Here is a 21,226-nt window from a genome sequence, read left to right on the forward strand (position 1 = left end):
TCCTTTTATTTAAAAGGCATCTCTGGGTTATTTGTGAGGCCTGCCTGGTATTTTTACATGAGTAGAATGTGTGCTTTTATTTAAAATGCATCTCTGGGTTATTTGTGGGGCATAGGAATTTGTTCATTTCCACCCAAAAAATATAGTCTGGCCCCCCCACAAGGTCTGAGGGACAGTGGACCGGCCCCCTGCTGAAAAGGTTTGCTGACCCCTGTAAACTCTTCCTAAAATGGTAGGATGCCCAGGGATTCTTTTTTTTCCCTTGGAGAAAAATAGTTAATAGCTGCTGAAGGACATTCACACAGAATGGGTCTCTCGATGACTCCTGCCCACAATCCGAGTTGCCAACTACTCAGCCAGCCTTGGCAGACCTCACTAACCAAATCCACAGCCCTTAGCAGCTGGCAATACTTAGGCTTCTCCTGTCCCATCAAGCTGAGATTAAGCACACAGGTTCAGGCTGGGCTTGTGCTTTTTCTGGTCAGTTGGCAATCCTGGAAGGTTTTTCACACAGAACGGAGGAAGTGAGCTTTGAAAGTGGCTTTCGTTCCTCGAGTGTGAGAGTTGGTGGGTGTTGGCCACCTTTGTCTCTACAGTGGAACCTCGGTTTTCGAACATAATCCGTTACCCGGAAGTCCGTTTGACTTCCAAAACGTTCGCAAACCGAAAAGCAAAGGGCTGTCAGCAAAGTGAATGGTGAAAATGGAAAAACACGCCACGGAAGACATTCAGCTTCCAAAAATCATTTGAGAACAGGAAGCATTCACTTCCAGGTCATCAGCAATCGGTCCTGAATTGTTCAGCTTCCGAAGCATTCAACAACTGAGGTTCCACTGTACTGGGTATTCTAAGGGTGCTTTTTTGTTTGTGGCGTGTGTGTGTGAGAAGCTAGCCTAATAACTAAATGCACAGAAATACAGAAGTTGAGCAAGCTTGCAGTCGTAACCCTCTTACTGTCTTACATGGGAGTAAGCCCCGCAGAGCTTACTTCAGAGTAGAGATGCACTGCGATTCAACCTTGCGTTTGCATGAGTCAAGGTGGGGCTGGGCTTTGGGAGTTTTCCCTTCTGCTGTCCATATATCACCCAGGCACGGGGCTCTCTCTCGGGACGGAAGAGCGGCCAAATATTATTGTCTGAGCATCCTTTGCCAAAAACACCACCTGATATCAGACCCCGAGGAAATTCCTGCCTGCAGGCTCTCTGTTCCCCCTCTCCCTAGCGCCAGCCCCTCTTGGCTCTCGTGCAAAGTCTTAGCAGATGTAGCCCTGGTGTTTGCACTGATACACCACCAGACCGTAATGTTTGCAAGGTGTTAATGGAGGAAGTCTAGCTTTTAAGACACTGGATGGATTTCGACTTCGCCTGGAAGGCAAACCCCACCTCCACTTGGCGCGGCCATGTTTCTCCCTGTCCTGCCCCCCACCTCCCACCCCTCTAGCTATAGGAGCCAAAGTCGGAAGCAGGAAGGCATGCAACACTTTTCCTGTCTGTTGCATTGGTGAACGTGTGTGATAATAGCATGTGGAACTCATTGACACATGGTGCAAGGGAAACAGACGACTGAGGAGGATGCCAGAAAGCATCAAAGATCATGAATGTTGAAGGAACCTCCCTCCCTATGGCAGAGCAGTGGGGTGTGCCCCTTGTGGGAGACAAGGCAAAAGCTCCAGGTTTTCCACTTTCCCAGGTCCCTCTGCCTGTACTACTAAATATTCCAAGAGAGCCTGAGAAGCAGCCTTTCTGCCCTGGACACCAGCCAACGCCTGAAACGGAACATCTTCCAAAAGTGGATTAAAGTTTTAATTTTAAAAAAAGACTACATACACATACAAATATGTTCCCAAGCTTCTGATGGACAGGGGTAGGATAATGAAGCATATAATTGTAGAGTTAGAAGGAACCCTAAACCTGAAAGAGCATCTTCATCCCCTTCACGGCCTAGGACCCTCGTACCTACGGGATCGCCTCTCCCAGTATGCCCCGCGGAGGACCTTAAGGTCCATAAATAGCAACACCCTAGAGGTCCCGGGCCCTAAGGAAGTCAGATTAGCCTCAACCAGAGCCAGGGCCTTTTCAACACTGGCCCCGGCCTGGTGGAACGCTCTGTCTCATGAGACCAGGGCCCTGCAGGATCTGATTTTTTTCCGCAAGGCCTGTAAGACAGGGTTGTTCTGCCTGGCCTTTGGCTTGGAATCAACTTGATTCCCTCCCCCTCTTTCCTTTTTTCTTTCTCCTCCTGTGATGGAACTCCTATTCGGGGACTTCCCTGGCTTTTTTCTGGCCCATGTAGGACCAGTCTGGATAGTTGGCCTTGTTGAAGACTTGACGTTTTCATCCCCCAAAAAGTTTTTGATTTGAGTTTGCATTGAAATGAGGCTGTATTTTAATATTGTAATGTTTTAATATTGTATTTTAATCTTGTTTTTAAGTTGTATTTCAATCAATTTGTTTTTATATTGGGTGTTAGCCACCCTGAGCCTGGTCTTGGCTGTGGAGGGTGGGGTATAAATAAAAATTATTATTATTATTATTATTATTATTATTATTATTATTATTATTATTAGTCAGGCCAGACACTGAGGTCCAGCTCTTCTGGCAGTTTCCTCTCTGTGAGGAAACCAGGCACAGGGCCTTCTCAGTAGTGGCGCCCTCCCTGTGCAATGCGCTCCTGTCAGATGTCAAGGAAATAAACAGCTGTCTGTCTTTTAGGAGACACCTGAAGGCAGGGCTGTATGGAGAAGTTTTTGAGATTTTGTTGTGTTTTTATCTCTGTTGGAAGCCACCCAGAGTGGCTGGGGCAACCCAGCCATAGGGGCATGGTGGAATTATTATTATTATTATTATTATTATTATTATTATTATTATTATTATTATTATTTAGTCCAACCCTCTGCCATGCAGAAATCTCAACTAGATCATCCATGACAGATGGCCATCCAACATCTGCTGAAAGCCTCCAAGGAAGCAGAGTCTACAACCTTATGAGGGGGTCCGTTCCACGACTGAACAGTTCTGACCTTCAAAAATATCTTCCTCATGTTTAACTGGGATCTTGTTTATTGTCATTTGAATCCATTGGTTCAGATCCCCTCCTCCAGAGCAGCACAAAGCAAATTCAAGGGGTTTAATACATTTAAGATAATGGGTTGGCAAACTAAGGCCCGGGGGCCGGATCTGGCCCAATCGCCTTCTTAACCCGGCCCACGGACGGTCCGGGAATCAGCGTGTTTTTACATGAGTAGAATGTGCCCTTTTATTTAAAATGCATCTCTGGGTTATTTGTGGGGTCTGCCTGGTGTTTTTACATGAGTAGAATGTGCCCTTTTATTTAAAATCCGTCTCTGGGTTATTTGTGGGGCATAGGAATTCGTTCATATATTTTTTTTCCAAAATATAGTCCGGCCCCCCACAAGGTCTGAACGACAGTGGACCGGCCCCCTGCTAAAAAAGTTTGCTGACCCCTGTTTAAGATGCACTCACACGGAGTTGGAAGTGTATATCTCTGATTTTAGCAAGCAGGTGTGTAAAACTATATACTATATACATTTTAATTGACTTGTTACCCACCCTGAGCCTGTTGAATAGGGCTGCTCCGTGATAGTATGGAGCTCAGCCCCCACTCACTTCTCAGGCATTGATCAGGAACAACCAGAGTCATTTCTCATGTATCCGGTTTACATCTAGGAATTGAATTCAGATTCTGGCTTGGGCTTCTAGGGGACCAATTATGCCACTGCAGAAAGGAGCCCTGGTTTGCCATCTCAGTTCATGGGAAGCAGCTGTGGTCGCTCCCCGGTAGAGGACCTGCATTGTGCGCAGAACGTCCTGGGTTCAGTTCCCCAAAGGGATCCCCACACAGGACTCCGACCTGGAGAGCCAGGGCTAGTCAGTCTAGTCCCTACAGAGCTGGACAGACCAGTGGGCCGACTCTCTCTTCCTAAGGATGGCCAATGTCAGCTGGCAGGGCTGTACTCATGGCTCAACATCAAGCCACGAATGCTATCCTAGGCTGCATCAACAGAAGTCTAGTGTCCGAGTCAAGGGGAGCCATAGTCCCATTTTGGTCAGACTACACCTGGAATATGATGCCCAGTTGTGGGCACCACAATTTAAGAAGGGTGTCGTTGTTGATGATGATGATGATGATGATTTATTTATTTATACCCCATACATCTGGCTGGGTTTCCCCAGCCACTCCAACAGAACACTAAAATACAATAACCTATTAAACATTAAAAGCTTCTCTAAACAGGGCTGCCTTCAGATGTCTTCTAAAAGTCTGGTAGTTGTTCTTCTCTTTGACATCTGGTTTGAGGGCGTTCCACAGGGCGGGCACCACCACCGAGAAGGCCCTCTGCCTGGCTCCCTGTAACTTGGCTTCTCACAGTGAGGGAACCACCAGAAGGCCCTCGGAGCTGGACTTCAGTGTCTGGGCTGAACGATGGAGGTGGAGACGCTCCTTCAGAGATACTGGACCAAGGCCATTTAGGGCTTTAAAGGTCAGCACCAGCACTTTGAATTGTGCTCGGAAACATACTGGGAGCCAATGCAGGTCTTTCAAGACCGGTGTTATGTGGTCTTGTGTCCGAGTCAAGGGGAGTCATAGTCCCACTTTGGTCACATCACACCACACCTGGAATACGATGCCCAGTTGTGGGCACCACCATTTAAGAAGGATGTTGACAAGCTGGTTGCAGAGGAGAGAGCAACCAAGATGACCAAGGGTCTGGAAACCAAGCCTGATGAGGAACAGTTGAAGGAGCTGGGTATGTTTTGCCTGGAAAAGAAGAGACTGAGAGGAGATATGAGAGCCATCTTCAAATATCTCAAGGGCTGTCACATGGAGGAGGGAGCAAGCTTGCTTTCTCCTGGTCTGGAGGGTAGGACATGAACCAATGGCTTCAACTTACAATAAATGAGATTAGGGGGCAGAATGTAGGGCGAACAGTTCCCCCACAGTCCTTTCCATCATTAGCTGGAGCAACTGGGCAGAGCAGGAGGACTGCTGTGAAGATAGCATGCCCTTCCTTCATTTCCAGGAGGAGAAGAGCCCATGTTTGCTAGCGAAAAGGAGCAAGTTTCTCCAACCTTAATCCAAGTTTATTTAACTCATTGGTTAAATATTCCTTCATTGTAGGGGGTTGGACTAGATGATCCTTGGGATATTCCAGCTCTACAATTTTGTGATTCCATGAAATATGAAGTGGTGCCATATGTAGGGAGCCTGTGATGCCCTTCTGGAGACAGTTGCGTTGGCTGCCCATGTGGGTTTCCTGGCCTCATTCAGAGTGCTGGCAGTGGCTTCTGGGGTCTAGCACCCTCTTGCTTGTCCCAACATCCCTTCGTTGGGATGAACTGGGGGCCTTTTCAGGGACTCTGGGATTGCCCCCTTCTTTGGTCTCCTCTTCCTTATCCTTGATGGCTTCCTCCACATTGCTGCATCCTTCCTCTTCAAGAACTCTTCAGGGACATGGATGGTTTTCGAGTTCCTGCGCTGATTGGTTTTTAACTTGCTCTATTGAATTGTTTCTGTGGTTGGAGGATATTTAATAGTCCTAATAGATGCTTGCGGGGGATTTTTGTGTGTGTTTTGCCACTCTTAGAAATTTTGCAATCTCATTTTCATTTGTTTTAACTTATGGCTGGCTGCTGGGAGCTTTTGAAAGGAAAAGCGGGCTGCGCATGCTGCTTTAAAAAGAAGTAATTGTAAATAAATGCAGCGTTGCGACAATTTCAAAAACACCCTCACCCAAAAAATTATATTTCATTGCCAACCTAAGTGAAGTACTTGTCCACACTTTGCCCTGCCGTTTACCCCTGGGACAACCTGTGAATCAGAACAAGTGGCAATTGGGTTTTCTGTGGATTGCCATTTGTTCCAATTTTGCGCTAAAGAGCGGGTTTTTCAGGGGAAGGTGGCAGGGCAAAGGCAAAACTGCTTGGACCCACGTCTAGAAGGCACGGGAAAAGCAGAAAACCACTTGGATCTGTGCTTTCTAGGCACTGAACAAGCAGAAGTGTGGATGAGCCCAAAGACCCATTTCTTTGAGACCTGATTTGTAGTTTCGCCTGGGTCTGCTCTTGCAAACATCCCTGCTATAAATCAGCACGCTGTAGTTGTGGGGCAAGGAGGTTGAAGTCAAAACAGAAGCTGTGAAGATGAGAGAGAGGTGGAGGAAAAAAGAGAGAGAGAGAGTGCAGGGAGCAAGAGCAAGCTGCGGAAATCACCTCAATTAGCTCGGGGTCTTAGAGGACGCCGTCTGGGGAATTTCACTCCTGAGTTGTTGATTTAAAGCATCTTTATTTTGCAAGGATCTTTTGCCATATCCACTGTGTTTTCCCTCCCAACCAATCTGTGCAGCAGGCTATGTTTATTTCTAGTTCATATGCGGAAGGGTGAGTGTGTTGACTACCTGAATACCAGGTGATGGAAACCGCAGGAGAACACCTTTGTGCTCAAATCCTGGTTGCAGGTTTCCCATGATGGACATGTGCTTCGACTCTGTTAGAACAAGATGCTGGTCTAGATGGGTCGTTTGATCCTGAAAGCCTCTTTTACATTCTTATGATTGTAAAAAGGTAAGAGGCAAAGGACCCCTGGATGGTTAAGTCCAGTCAAAGGTGGCTATGGAGTTGCGATGCTCATCTCGCTTTCAGGCTGAGACAGCCGGCATTTGTCCACAGACAGCTTTCTGGGTCATGTGGCCAGCATGACTAAACTGCTTCTGGTGCAACAGGACACCGTAACGGAAACCAGAGCACCCAGAATTGCCGTTTACCTTCCCGCCACAGTGGTACCCATTTATCTACTTGCACTGGCGTGCTTTCGAACTGCTAGGTTGGCAGGAGCTGAGACAGAGGAATGGGAGCTCACCCCGTCACGGGGATTCAAACCACCAACCTTCTGATCGGCAAGCGCAAGAGGCTCAGTGGTTTAGACCACAGCGCCACCCACACCCCACTACTTATTATTGTACCACACACTAACAGCAGAACAGGCAAAAACAGATTCCAAGATGAAGCCCGTTCTACCCCCAAAAGGTTGCGAGGCCTCAGGTCCCCTGCAGACAACCTGTTTATTGTACATTCATCCTGATTTCCTTGGACAAGGCTTGCACCCGAAGCATGTTGCTGTTGTCTTTTAAGTGAATGTGCATGTTAATCTCCTTGAAATGCACAAATGTAAAGTTCTCATACGCTCTTGAATCCCTGCCCGCAAAATATTGACAATTTGGAGGTGCCCCTAAAACTCCCCAGTAAAATGACAAGCATTGAAATGTAAAGACAGTGCTGCCTGTCTTGGTAAACCAGGAATGCCTGGGCAGAACAGGGACTTGCCCTCCATGTGGGGACATTTTTAGTCTTCCTACACAAAGGCTGTGCATTGGAGTCACCTACACACTGGGACCCAAAGCCCAGAGCAATGGAGGGGGGCACCTCAAAGAGCCCCTCTTCCCATTTGGAGCAGACCCAAAGCGGCAATGAGTTTGAAGCGAGGCCTTCTCTCTCCAGGTCTCAGGGAACAAAGGAGGCTGATTGCCAGGTCTCATTAACAGCACAAAAGGCGATGGAGGCATTTTTGGATGGGCTAATTAAAGAGCCGCTGTGATGGGGCCGCCCTGGTGCTGGGTCCCCGCAGACAGGATCCAGAGCATGGCAGCTTTCAAGCTGGGCTTTGCAGAAGGAGCACTTTGAAAAGTGGTAGTTTCACAACACATACGCTTCCAGCAGAATCCCTAACAGGTGGCCATACAAGCTCTGCTTAGGTAAAAATAAAAGGAACCCCTGACTTAGGTCCAGTCGCGGACGACTGTGGGGTTGTGGTGCTCATCACACTTTATTGGCCGAGGGAGCCGGCGTACAGCTTCCGGGTCATGTGGCCAGCAGGACAAAGCCGCTTCTGGCGAACCAGAGCAGCGCACGGAAACGCCGTTTACCTTCCCGCCAGAGCGGTACCTATTTATCTACTTGCACTTTGACGTGCTTTCAAACTGCTAGGTTGGCAGGAGCAGGGACCGAGCAATGGGAGCTCACCCCATTGCGGGGATTCGAACCGCCGACCTTCGGATTGGCAAGTCCTAGGCTCTGTGGTTTAGACCACAGTGCCACCTGCATCCCCAACCTCTGCTTAAAAACCTCCAATGAAGTTGAGTCCATTGTCTTCAGAGGGAGACCGTTCCTCTGCCAAACAACTCTTACTGTCAGAAAGTTATTCCTGATGTTTAGTCAGAATCTCCTTGTCATGACTCCATTGGTTCATGTCCAACCCTCTGGAGCAGGAGAAAACAAGCTTGTTTCTTCTTCCAAGTCTCAGCCCTTCAGATACCCAGATCCTTCAACTGCTCCTCATCAGGCTTGGCTTTCAGACCTTTGATCCTCTTGGTTGTCCTGCTCTGCACACCTCCGAGCTTGTCAATATCCTCCTTAAACTGGGGTGCCGGGGGGGGGGAGAGAAGGAGGTCCCCAATCCCAAACATCTCTCAACGCTCCATAAATCACCAGTTCTGGTGTGCTACAACTCCCTTGTGGTTGTGACTGAGACGTGCGCCAGGATTCTATTTTCAAGCTGGTATGCGCCGTGGTTTTATTATCCTCCCGGTTTAAGCTGGCATTATGTGCTTATTTAGGGGGATTTTTTTCAAAATTAGTTTTGTGCTTCATAAGCCATCTTTTTAAACAAAAATAAAAAAAATCCCAGGCGAGGTGCCGCTGAAATAGATTGGGATCCAGGCATCCGGATGACTGGAGAAAAGTTGGACCTTGGCTGCCCTTCAGGGCTTGCGAAAGCATTTAAAAATTCCCTCCCTGTGGATGGCACTCAAGGCCTGTTGCTTTGGCTCAGCTGGGACCGGGTGACTCCATTGATCTGCTGGTGTCGGGGCTTGCAGGGGAGGGGCCACAGTAGCTCGCTAGTAGAACAACTGCCTTGGGTGCAGAAGGTCTCTGGTTCAAGCCCTGAAGGCATCTCCAGGCAGGGTATTATTATTATTATTATTACTATTATTTATTATTTATACCCCGCCCATCTGGCTGGGTTTCCCCTGGGCGGCTTCCAGCAAAGTATTAAAATACAGTGGTCTGTTAAACATTAAAAGCTTCCCTAAACACGGCTGCCTTCAGATGTCTTCTAAAATTCTGGTAGTTGTTCTTCTCTTTGACATCTGGTGGGAGGGCGTTCCACAGGGAGGGTGCCACTACCAAGAAGGCCCTCTGCCTGGTTCCCTGTAACCTCACTTCTCACAATGAGGGAACCGCCAGAAGGCCCTCGGCACTGGACCTCAGTGTCCAGGCAGAACGATGGGGGTGGAGACGCTCCTTCTGGTATACTGGACCGAGGCCGTTTAGGGAATGCTAAACTCTAGGGAACCCTAGAGAGCCACTGGCAGTCAGTGTAGACACATCTGTGCCAGATGAACCAAGGGGCCTGACTCTGTAAAAGGCAGATGACTGCAATGCGTGGTTTGTGGGGCTGCCTCTGAAGACAGTTTGGAAGCTCCAGCTGCCGTGGAATTTGGCAGCGCAAGAGGGGAGAGGGCTCTCATGTACTCGAATCCTGCAGACCCTCCAACTGCCCCTATGTTCCAGGGACAGCCCCAGTTTGACAGAAGCCACCCCAGTTTCTGATTTGATCCCAGAATGTCCCTCTTTTTCTTCGGACGTCCCTATTTTCATCAGAGAAATCTTGGAGGATACGGAACTATCCGACCCCCGAGCCACCTGAAGGCAGCCCATTTAGAGGGTAGTTTTTTAACATTTTATGTTTTATTATGTTTTTACATATGTTGAAAAGCCACCCAGAGTGGCTGGGGCAAGCCAGTCCGATGGGTGGGGTATATATAGTATAATTACTGTTATGGAATAGGATGTCCCTGTTTTCATCGGAGAAACGTTGGCGGTCATGATCCTCTTTGTGTTTTCCAAAGGCACTTGCGCAGCCCCTGTGAGAACAGGATCCTAGACTAGATGGAAGGGACCCTGAGAGTCCTCTAGTCCAACCCCTGCAATGCTATGTTCTTATCTTCCTTTGCTGCTGTGGCTCAGGCAGCACTGTGGTCCTCAACTCCACTCCTCCTCTGATAACGTGATTCTGGGGGCGCACGGTGGGGGTGCAGGTGCCCCCTCTCGCCTTGCGCCAGCGAGCTAAACTGTGGCTTCTGGGCAGAAGCAGCGCTGAGGCAGGTGGGCTGCTGGTCTCCTCCTTCACAGCAGTGCTTATTTCCTCCTGTGAAGAGAGCCAGACCCCTTGTGGAGCACTGCCACCCAGCGGTAGCATCCTCAGGAACTCAAAGCCTTCCTTTCTTTGGGGGTTTTTATTATTTTTATTTTTTGCTGTTGTTTTGCAAAAGCAGATCAGCCTGTCTTCCTTGTGCAAGCAGATCTTTAAATTCACAGCTGCCCTTGAGCTGATTCCCCCATCTATCCTGTAGTGGGGGGGGGGGTGTTTTTGGAGGGGCTGTTGAGGAGCACCTGTAGCAGGAGAGAGGGAGGCGAGAGCATTTCTGGCCTCGCTGTTCTTGTTTTCTCTCTCTCTCTCTCTTCTGAACTTGCTGCGGGTCTGTTTGAATAATCTCTCTGTCAGACTCATTATCCTGTCTCTGGCCTTCGTCTGGTGTCTGAAGGCTGAAATAGCCATTAGCAGAGATGCTCGCCTCATACTAGAGCAGGGAGTGAAATGATTAAGGCAGGAGGAAGGATGCATCGCTCTCTCTTGCTCTCGCTCTCTCTCTGTCTCATAGATTTTAAGCAATGCACCACCCCCAGGTCAGGTCTCTATCTGGCAGCTTGGATTTTGAGACAAATTGCCGTGCAAATGGGTGAGGGCTTGTAAGGTGCTTCAGTGCCGGTCTCTGGGTCAAACCTATCTCCCAGTGACAAAGGAAGCTACCTTGCCAGACCACATGTCCGTCTAGCCCCAAATCACCTGCTCTGATAGCAGCACCTCTCCAGGAGCTAAAGTAGAATACAGTGGTACCTCGGGTTAAGTACTTAATTTCTTGCGGAGGTCCGTTCTTAACCTGAAGCACCACTTTAGCCAATGGGGCCTCCCGCTGCCGCCGCACGATTTCTGTTCTCATCCTGGAGCAAAGTTCTTAACCTGAGGTACTATTTCTGGGTTAGCAGAGTCAGTAACCTGAAGCGTCTGTAACCTGAAGCGTCTGTAACCTGAGGTTGTTGTTGTTTAGTCGTTTCTTTGTGTCCGCCTCTTTGTGACCCCATGGACTGCCTTCAGAAGTCTTCTAAAAGTTGGATAGTTGTTTATTTCTGATGGGAAGGCACAGGAGTCCAGAAATCCTGCAAATCTAGGAATCGGCTTTCTGAAATCTAGCCCCCAACTCTTTTCACCCAACGTCCCCTGAAGATGGAAGTGGTCTGGGCGTCATTATTTATCTGGCTGCCAAGAATGCAAAAAGAGATCTCCAGAGCCGGGTGGGGGAGGGAATTTGCAAGTGTTTGACTTTTGCATAACTCTTCATCAGACCTTGATTCAGGGAACAACAACATCCATCATCTCTCCTAAGCTCTGGGACAAGCATGACAGCTCCTGAAGAAGAATAAATATGTGTGTGGTGGTTTGGGGAGGGGGGTTGTTTTCTAGAAGCCCATCTGGAGCAGACACTTTCCTCCAGAGCTGGCATCCTCGTAAGAAAGTGCTAATTGCCTTGTTCCTAAGCGAAGGCAGGCTTCACTCAAACCCAGTCACCTGCCAGGAACTGGAAGGCTGTGCCAAAGGATCCCCGGTTCAGATTTCTGTGGAGGCAGCAGTCTCCAAACCCATCGATAGATAGCTGCTGCTTCTGCGAGTTTTATCTTGCACTTAATTCCGCTGCTCCGTCTGTCTGCTCCTCCCCAAACATAGAGGCACTTAGTCCTTGCATGCAAAATGGATTTTCTGGGAATTTGCAAGTAAATCCATTCATTAGTTTGGGGCTTTAAATTAATTAAAGGACCTGGAGTCTTTTTAAGGAATTTAACATCTGTGTCAGTCTCTGTAATAGAATAAAACAGACTCTGAGGCTTATTTGGAATTTTAAGCTGTCATGGCCAGAGGCTGCCTTCAAAGTCACAAGGTTGCCAGTTATTTTTAACTCTTCTTACCAGAAAGCTCACGCGGGGTTTTGGCAAATTGAGCTCATCGCTAATATCGATGCACTGCTCTCTGGCAAGGCCTACTGCCGACCAGGCCACTGGGTCTCCCTGAGCATGTCTGGGAAGAATGGTTTGGGGTGCAGGTCTGGGGTTCTGCCAGCTTCTGAGTCCCAGCTGCTGGAAGCCACAGGATGGGAAGAGTGGGCCTTGTGTTCGAATCCTGATTTCAGGCTTCCCTTGGGGGCCCCTGGCTGGCCCCTGTGAGAACAGCAGGCTGGACTGGATGGCTAACTGGTCGGATCCAGCAGTTTCTCCTTACAGTCCTAAAACAGGCCCGTCGGGCATTTTGGGGTCCCTGTTGTAGCTGAGTGTTCCCGAAGCACTTTTAACATCTCTGAAATTAAAAGCTGTAATTCTCGGTTTTACTGGAGCTACACCGAGTGTGAGCAAAAGGCATCTTTACAATCTTTTAAATCAAAACGACTTTTTTTTTTTTAAGGATTCTGAATTCAGTGACTCATACCAAATTATTTGCTTGCGGTCCAAGGCGGTTGGGCTTCAGACTCCCAGGTTGCTGGTGGAGAGACCCTGAGCTCTGCCTATGGATAAATGAGGTGCTAGATGAGAGGCAGTGTGGCATAGTGGTTAGCGTGCCAGACTAGGATCTGGGAGAACAGGCTTCAAATACTCGGCCGTGGATCTCACTGGATGGCCCTGGGCCAAGCACTGCCTCTCAGCCTATCCTACCTCACAGGGTTGTTGTGAAGGGTAAATGAGAGGAGGGGGAGAGCCATGTATGCAGCCTTGAGCTCCTTAAAGGAAAAGGTGGGGTGTAGATGCAATAAATAAAACGGTGCCAATTCAGACTGCAGGATGCGCTCTTTGAATATCATAGAATCATAGGGTTGTAGGGGACCCCAAAGGTCCTCTAGTCCACCCCACTGCAATGCCGGAATCTCTACTAAAGCACCCAGGACTGATGAAAACAAACAAATGAGCAGCCTCCTCGCCAGAAGACAGATAGTGTAACAGGGAGCAGGCTGTGCTGTTTTAATTTTATTTATTTATTTACTTTCAGATACGGAGATTTTAATATTTTGTGGTTTTATATTTTGATGTAGTTCTGTGAACCGCCCTGAGACCTCCATGTAGAGGGCAGTACAGTCATACCTCAGGTTACAGGTGCTTCAGGTTGCGTTTTTTCGGGTTACAGACTGCCAAAACCTGGAAGTACCGGAAGAGGTTCCTTCCGGGTTTCGGCAGTCACGCATGCGCAGAAATGCTAAATTGCACTTTGCGCATGTGCAGAAGCGCCAAATCGCAACCCTCGCGTGCGCAGATGTGGGTTGTGGATGCTGTGGGTTGCGAACGTGAATCCCGCACGGATCACATTCACAACCCGAGCATCCACTGTATATAAATTCAATAAATAATAATGATGACGATGTTTGAAAACAGCACACCACACCTGTAGCCTGAAGTGGTGGGATCCATTCTGATACCTTGGGATCCATTCTAGACACCTCTTCAACCTGTTATCGGACGAAGCCTCTTCAGGCACAGACCAGGCGACCAAAGTGAGCAAATGGGTCTTTCAAAATTTTGCCCTTTTTAGTTCAAAAAGCGTTAGAACAAAGAGTTTTTCCAGGTTTAAGCACTGTGAAATCCTCTCTCCTACGCGATGATTAACCTGTTGCAGGAAGATAAAAGGAAAGGACGATAAGTTCCTGATATTAGCCGGCAAATTGCATAGATGGGGGTCGTAGCTTTGACGAACGCTTTATGGAATAGTTAATGGCTTGGAAATGGAACAAGCTCCCTTCCTGAGATTCCTCTCCGTGTCATTATGGATGAATAAGACAGAAAGCCCCTCTACAAATTAAAAGTAATTTGTTATTATCCAATTTGCTAACCATTTGAGATACAGTCAGCGATAATCTTCAGCTTTGAATTTTTCTGGCAAGAATCTGTTTATATATAACCCTGAATTTAATACATAGCAGAAATTACAATATTTCACAATATAGGAAATAGGTGATATTGGTGATCTATGGGTCTAATTTAAGATGAATGCAGTTCTGACATATGATGATATTAAATCTATATTAATGCTTTCAATCCTCCCTGGTCTGAGTAGTATCAAATTAGACGGTGTCTTACAAAATTGTGAAAAGAATAATTGCATAAAAGGCTGCTAAGACAATGAGAAATTTCCGGTCGGTGGCAGCAGTGGGGCAGGGGGCTAATTTGGGAGTGCCTCTGTGGAGGAAAGAGTTAAATTGCCCCTCCACAAATGATCTTATCCCAGCCATTGTCACTGCCCACAACTGCTGCATTTTGCATTTCTAAAACAAACTTTGGAACTCCCTGTCTATTGAAAACCAGGGAGGCAGTTTCACTGTTTCCTTTTGGGCACCTGCCTAGAATAATAATAATAATAATAATAATAATAATAATAATAATAATAATAATAATAATAATAATTTATTTGTACCCCGCCCATCTGGCTGGGCTTCCCCAGCCACTCTGGGCAGCTTCCAACAAAGATTAAAAATACATTAAAATGTCACACATTAAAAACTTCCCCGAACAGGCCTTTAGAAGTTAAAGTTACTTCATTTCTTTTCAGCTGCTGCTGCTGTTCATCATCTTTTGACTATTTGTAAGCACCTGATTTTAACTCGTCTGTTATCCATAATTTTAAGGTTTCCGTTTTTATTTTTGTAAACTGCTCAGAGGTTTTCTTCCAAGTGAGCGGAATATAAATCTTGTTAAGTAGAGGAAAGCAGTAAGAAGAAGAAGCAGCAGCACCTGCACTCCAGATGCAAAGGTGCGCTTGAAAGGGGTTGTGAATGAGCCAAGGGGACTTGCAAGGAAACACTCCTAACAGTAATGATGGCAGCCACTCACACAGAGACAGTATCCTGCTCTTCTTTTTGCAAACCCACACTCCAGTCCTGATCTTTCCTAATTCCCCCCCCCACACACACACACCTTACATGCAGAATTCCACAACTACTGAGCATGCTCAGTAAGGCTATATCTTTTTCTAGAGTGGTACTTCATCATCATCATCATCATCATCAGACCACAAGGAGAATCCGAGCACAAGAGCCTTCTGGATGGATGGCAGCTAACAGATTGAGGTTGAATCCTGACAACACAGAAGTACAGTGGTATCTCGGGTTAACTACTTAATTTGTTCCGGAGGTCTGTTCTTAACCTGAAACTGTTCTTAACCTGAAGCATCACTTTAGCTAATGGGGCCTCCCGCTGCTGCCGCACTGCCGGAGCACGATTTCTGTTCTTAACCTGAAGCACTTTTTCTGGGTTACTGGAGTCAGTAACCTGAAGCGTATGTAACCTGAAGCATATGTAACCTGAGGTACCAATGTATTGTTTTGGGGGGACAGGAGGCGGGTGGGTGTGGAGGACTCCCTGGTCCTGAATGGGGTAACTGTGCCCCTGAAGGACCAGGTGCGCAGCCTGGGAGTCATTTTGGACTCGCAGCTGTCCATGGAGGTACAGGTCAGTTCTGTGTCCAGTGCAGCTGTCTACCAGCTCCATCTGGTACGCAGGATGAGACCCTTCCTGCCCACAGACTGCCTCGCCAGAGTGGTGCATGCTCTGGTTATCTCCTGCTAGGACTACTGCAATGCGCTCTATATGGGGCTACCTTTGAAGGTGACGCAGAAACTACAACTAATCCAGAATGTGGCAGCTAGACTGGCGACTGGGAGTGGCCTCCGAGACCATATAACACCAGTCTTGAAAGACCTACACTGGCTCCCAGTATGTTTCTGAGCACAATTCAAAGTGTTGGTGCTGACCTTGAAAGCCCTAAACGGCCTCAAAGGCCCAGTATGCCTGAAGGAGCGTCTCCACCCCCATCGTTCTACCCGGACACTGAGGTCCAACTCCGAGGGCCTTCTGGCGGTTCCCTCGCTGCGAGAAGCCAAGTTACAGGGAACCAGGCAGAGGGCCTTCTCGGTAGTGGCACCCACCCTGTGGAACGCCCTCCCAGCAGACATCAAAGAGAAAAACAACTACCTGACATTTAGAAGACATCTGAAGGCAGCCCTGTTTAGGGAAGCTTTTAATGTTTGAGGCATTATTGTATTTTAATATTGTGTTGGAAGCCGCCCAGTGTGGCTGGGGAAACCCAGCCAGATGGGTGGGGTATAAATAAATTATTCTTATTCTTATTCTTATTCTTCTGTCCCTCCCATGGTTTCAAGCAACTGGTCTTCAGAAGCATCGCTGCCTCTGACTGTGAAGGCAAAGCAGAGCCATCCTGGCTAGCAGACTTCGATAGCTTTTTCCTCCTCCGTGAATTTGCCCAGTCCTCTTTTAAAGCCATCCAAGTTGGTGGCCATCGCTGCTTCCAGTGGCAGTGGGTTCCACAGTTTTAACTATGCACTGTGTGAAGAAGGCCTTCCCTTTAGAGCAGAGCTGTTGCCAGCTAAACAAGGGATATCATAGCCACAGGCTTTTTAAAAATCTATACATATAAATAATAAAAAGTTGGAATGTTTGTCTGAAGGAGGAGAGAGGCTGGTGGAAGGGAGCTGAGATTTGAGGCGCCCTTTTTACCTCTTGCCTGGGAATGTGATCTGGGACAGGCAGCGCTTGGGCTGTTAGATATCTGTGGTCCTGAGCGAGGGGCCTGAGATGCTTCTTGCACTGAGATGAAAGCTGTACTTGTGTGGGATTTTGTCCTGCGACAAGCCCTGTAGGGGGCTAATGTGGAGGCTTGATATATGCTTGTAATTACCAGAGGTTCTTTAGCACCCCGTGTTCTACAGGACGGCAATAGATGAGTCCCTCGTGACCTTAAATTCAGTAAATCTGTGCCGTTACGGAGAAGGGGGACAGAGAGAACCATTCTCCTCCATTTCCTAATCCCGGATCTCACAGTTTAGCCAGTGAAGTGGAGGGGCTGTCGATTCAGGGCAGGCAAACTTCTTCCCGGGACCCGTCTCTGACTCGTGGAGTTGGCTGCCACGAAACGGTTGCAAAGGTTGCAGAGCAAAAAGTGCAGGCAATCTTGAAGCAATCGCTTTGCAAGACGTGAGCCGGCGCCCGCCTTTCAAGTTCTCGGTCAATGAGTGAAGTCTGAGTGTCATCAATGAGTGTAAAAAAAAAATGGTAAAAGACCCCTGGATGGTTAAGTCCAGTCAAAGGCGACTCTGGGGTTGTGGAGATCATCTCACTTTCAGGCCGAGGAAGCCGGCGTTTGTCCACAGACAGCTTTCCAGGTCATGTGGCCAGCAGAACCAAACTGCTTCTGGTGCAACCTGACACCATGATGGAAACCAGAGTGCATGGAAACACTGTTTACCTTCCCACCACAGTGGTACCTATTTATCTACTCGCACTGGTGTGCTTTTCAACTGCTGGGTTGGCAGAAGCTGGGACAGAGCAACGGGAGCTCACTCCATCATGGGGATTCGAACCACCGACCTTCCGATTGGCAAGCCCAAGAGGCTCAGCGGTTTAGACCACAGCGCCACCCGTGTCCCAATGAGTGTGGTGCTGACCAACTGAGCCTTCTGATGGAGGCTTAGCTTGGTGAGAATCGAGTGTATGCTTCCAGAGTTAACACCAAACGCATCACTTCTGACAAAAGAGCCAACATAGCTGCTAGAGGGGTGTGAAAAATTGTGTCCCTGACTTTTTAGACTCATCTACCCATATACGTGGGTGGCGCTGTGGTCTAAACCACAGAGCCTAGGACTTGCCAATCAGAAAGTCGGCGGTTCGAATCCCCACGACGGGGTGAGCTCCCGTTGCTCAGTCCCTGCTCCTGCCAACCTAGCAGTTCGAAAGCACGTCAAAGTGCAAGTAGATAAATAGGTACCGCTCCAGCGGGAAGGTAAACAGCGTTTCCATGCACTGCTCTGGTTTGCTAGAAGCGGCTGAGTCATGCTGGCCACATGACCCGGAAAAACTGTCTGCAGACAAACACCGGCTCCCTCAGCGCTCAGCGAGATGAGTGCCACAACCCCAGAGTCATCCACAACTGGACTTAGCTGTCAGGGGTCCTTTACCTTTACCTTTTTTACCCATATACTATCTGAAACCATGGGATGCATTGGTTGCCAAATGTGAAGTTTTTTCCAGCTCTCCTACTGGATTCACACTGTGTTCACACACTAATGCAGCCGGGGTTGTGGGGTGTTAAGCTGATAGTAGCAGCAACGTGGAGAGGAGGAAGGATGGCTAAATATAACACTGGGGACTTATATTGATATCACATCCTTTTTTTGCTCAACAATCAAAGGAAAAGAACAATGGAGAACGTTGGCTGTTGACCTGCGCTTATCACTTTGCTGTAGCTATTATGAGGTACAGTGGTGCCCCGCAAGACGAATGCCTCGCAAGACGAAAAACTCGCTAGGCAAAAGGGTTTTCCGTTTTTTAAGTCGTTCCGCAAGATGAATTTCCCTATGGGCTTGCTTCGCAAGACGAAACTTCTTGCGAGTTCTTGCGAGTTTGTTTCCTTTTTCTTAAAGCCGCTAAGCCGTTAATAGCCGCTAAGCCGTTAAGCTGCTAATAGCCGTGCTTCGCAAGACGAAAAAACCGCAAGACGAAGAGACTCGCGGAACGGATTAATTTCGTCTTGCGAGGCACCACTGTATACATAATAAATAGCCGCAGCAAATGCTCTTAGGATTCATTGGCTTGCCTTATAATGCTTTAATCTTGATTTTACCCAAGCACGGGCATCTGAATCCTGGTTGATTTAAAGCAGCGGTTCCCAAACTTTGGGAGGGCCGCCCTTTGGTTCCATAAACCCGTCCCCCGGGCCTCCTACACCACCCTCTAAAAAGCGTCATGCAGAATAGAAGTTTGCATGGCCCACTGGGAAGGTAATAACACAATCAAATTCAGAATGGTAACAATGGATTGCACATTTATTCAATATCCGATTAAAACCTGTTGGTTTAATTAATTCAAGAAAATTGGTGGACTTGACCTAGTGGTGATACCAGCTTCTTGAAGTCTGGTAGTCATTTGCACTTCCATAGCCCCCGCCCAAGCCCTCCCCCCCCCCCTTAGGGCTCCTCCAAACTTCCTTTGTGCTGCCCCACTTTCCAGGCACAGGTCTGTGCTATAAAATAGCTCAGTGTCTGTTTGTTTGCATGTTTCCCAGAAAAACCCATGTTTTACTTCTAAATCGGAGCAAATGGCGATCCTCCGAAAGACTGATTGCTATTAGCTCCGATTTGGATGCAGAACTTCAAAGTCCTCTGCAATTCCAGGTTTGGTTGTGCCAGCCTGAGAGCAACCATCCACAGACCTATAACAAAAGGACTGGTTCATAGCTAATGGCACCTGAAGGGCTGAGGGTTGCCACTGGGGCAAACCAGGCCTCTTGGGCATTGAACAACTGCAGGCAGGAAGTTTCTACAAAAGCGAGGAAAGATTAAGCTTTTTCTGGTGTGGAAATATAATCATCGTGGAGTTTTGCCTGTTGCCATCTGTTAGACATGTTCTTTTCATGTGACACCAAGCATGTTCAAATTCTGTGCACCTTTGTTCCTTCTTTTGCAAGTGGACTAGAGGACTCGACGCACGTTTACCATGCATTGGGTTCGAGTGCTTTCCAGGGTTCAATCTGGATTGCTTGGCCCTTCTTCGTTCTGCATCCAGAGCAGCGTTCGATCGCAGCAGAGAGAGCCTGGCTTGACCACCCCTTTCTCTTTCCCAACAGCACCGCCCAAGGAGCCCGCATTGATGTGCCGGTCGAACAATTACCCCAGCGGCTTCTACTGCAGTTGGCACATGCCCATCCCGACGTACATTCCAGACACCTTCAACATCACCGTAATGTGAGTAGGGCCTCGAGGGAAGGCATTCCTTTGCGGGGCGGGGGGGGACCCTTCCCAGAACAAAAACACAGGACTGGTCGCATGCGACCTTGACTGGCCTGGCTGCTTTCATGAACATCGGCTTTAAGGCAGTCACCTGAGATCGTTCCACAGGCATTTGTGCCCTTTTCCCAGCTGCTTTTACTGGAATTTTATCTAGCTTTTGACCCTCTAAACCAGCAGCTCTCAATCTGTGGGTCCCCAGATGTTGTTGGACTACAACTCCCATCACTCCTAGCTAGCAAGGCCAGAGCTCAGGGATGATGGGAGTTGTAGTCCAACAACATCTGGAGACCCACAGGTGGAGAACCGCTGCCCTAAACAGAGTGTTTAGGGCAGGGACAGACTCTACGAGTTGGAAGGGACAACAGGGGTCACCCAGTCCAGCCCCCTGCAATGCAGGAATCTTTTGCCCATCGTGAAGCTCAAACCCCCAACCCCGAGATTAAGAGTCTCATGCTCTTATCGACTGAACTATCCCAGCAGTTAATCCAAGGGGGAACCTGTGGCGTTCCAGACATTAAATACATCAGAAGGGCCTGGTGGATGAGGTCAATGGTCCATCTGGCCTGGTCTCCTGTTCTCACAGTGGCCAAACAGATGTTCATGAGAAACCTGCAGACAGGATTTGAGCACAAGAGCCCTCTCCCAGTACGTTTTCGAGCACAATTCAAAGTGTTGGTGTTGACCTTGAAAGCCCTAAACGGCCTCAGCCCAGTAGACCTGAAGGAGCGTCTCCACCCCCATCGTTCTGCCCAGACACTGAGGTCAGCACCAACACTTTGAATTGTGCTCGGAAATGTACTGGGAGCCAATGTAGGTCTTTCAAGACCGGTGTTATGTGGTCTCGGCGGCTGCTCTCAGTCACCAGTCTAGCTGCCGCATTCTGGATTAGTTGTAGCTACAGACACCAGATATCAAGCCTGGGACCTTCTGCATGCGAACTCTGAGAATTCACTTCCAGGAGGTGTTGTCGATGCCCAGCTAGATAGAACAATGGTCCGACACCCCGTAAACAGCTTCCTGCAGAGCACAAACACAAGCCCTCAATTATATAAAAATGATAAGGAGAAAGCACAATTGGCGAAGATCCAGGCAAAACACACCTGGGTATACAGACCCCATTAAAACAATACCTAAGCGTACCACGGTCCGAAAGTATGGGAGAAATATACAGCAATGTATATATAAATAACCGATCAATATTAGATGAGAGTCCAGATAGTGTCTTGCTTCTAAACCACTTTATCAAAACATGTTTGC

General features: G+C 48.1%; 1 protein-coding gene across 3 annotated transcripts in view; it reads left to right on the plus strand.

The window, feature by feature from the left end:
* The window catches only part of CNTFR (ciliary neurotrophic factor receptor), a gene marked incomplete at its 3' end in the record, with an annotated part of 437,882 nt that overhangs the window by 369,839 nt on the left and 46,817 nt on the right, over nt 1–21,226 (plus strand). For all 3 annotated transcript variants that reach the window (XM_083466189.1, XM_083466191.1, XM_083466190.1), the window contains one exon: nt 19,807–19,924. In XM_083466189.1, coding sequence (XP_083322315.1) covers nt 19,807–19,924 — 118 coding nt within the window. The remainder of the gene's footprint in view (nt 1–19,806; nt 19,925–21,226) is intronic.

This window comes from Podarcis liolepis (assembly GCF_965112155.1).
Source record: "Podarcis liolepis genome assembly, chromosome: 11".
Classification (NCBI taxonomy): domain Eukaryota; kingdom Metazoa; phylum Chordata; class Lepidosauria; order Squamata; family Lacertidae; genus Podarcis; species Podarcis liolepis.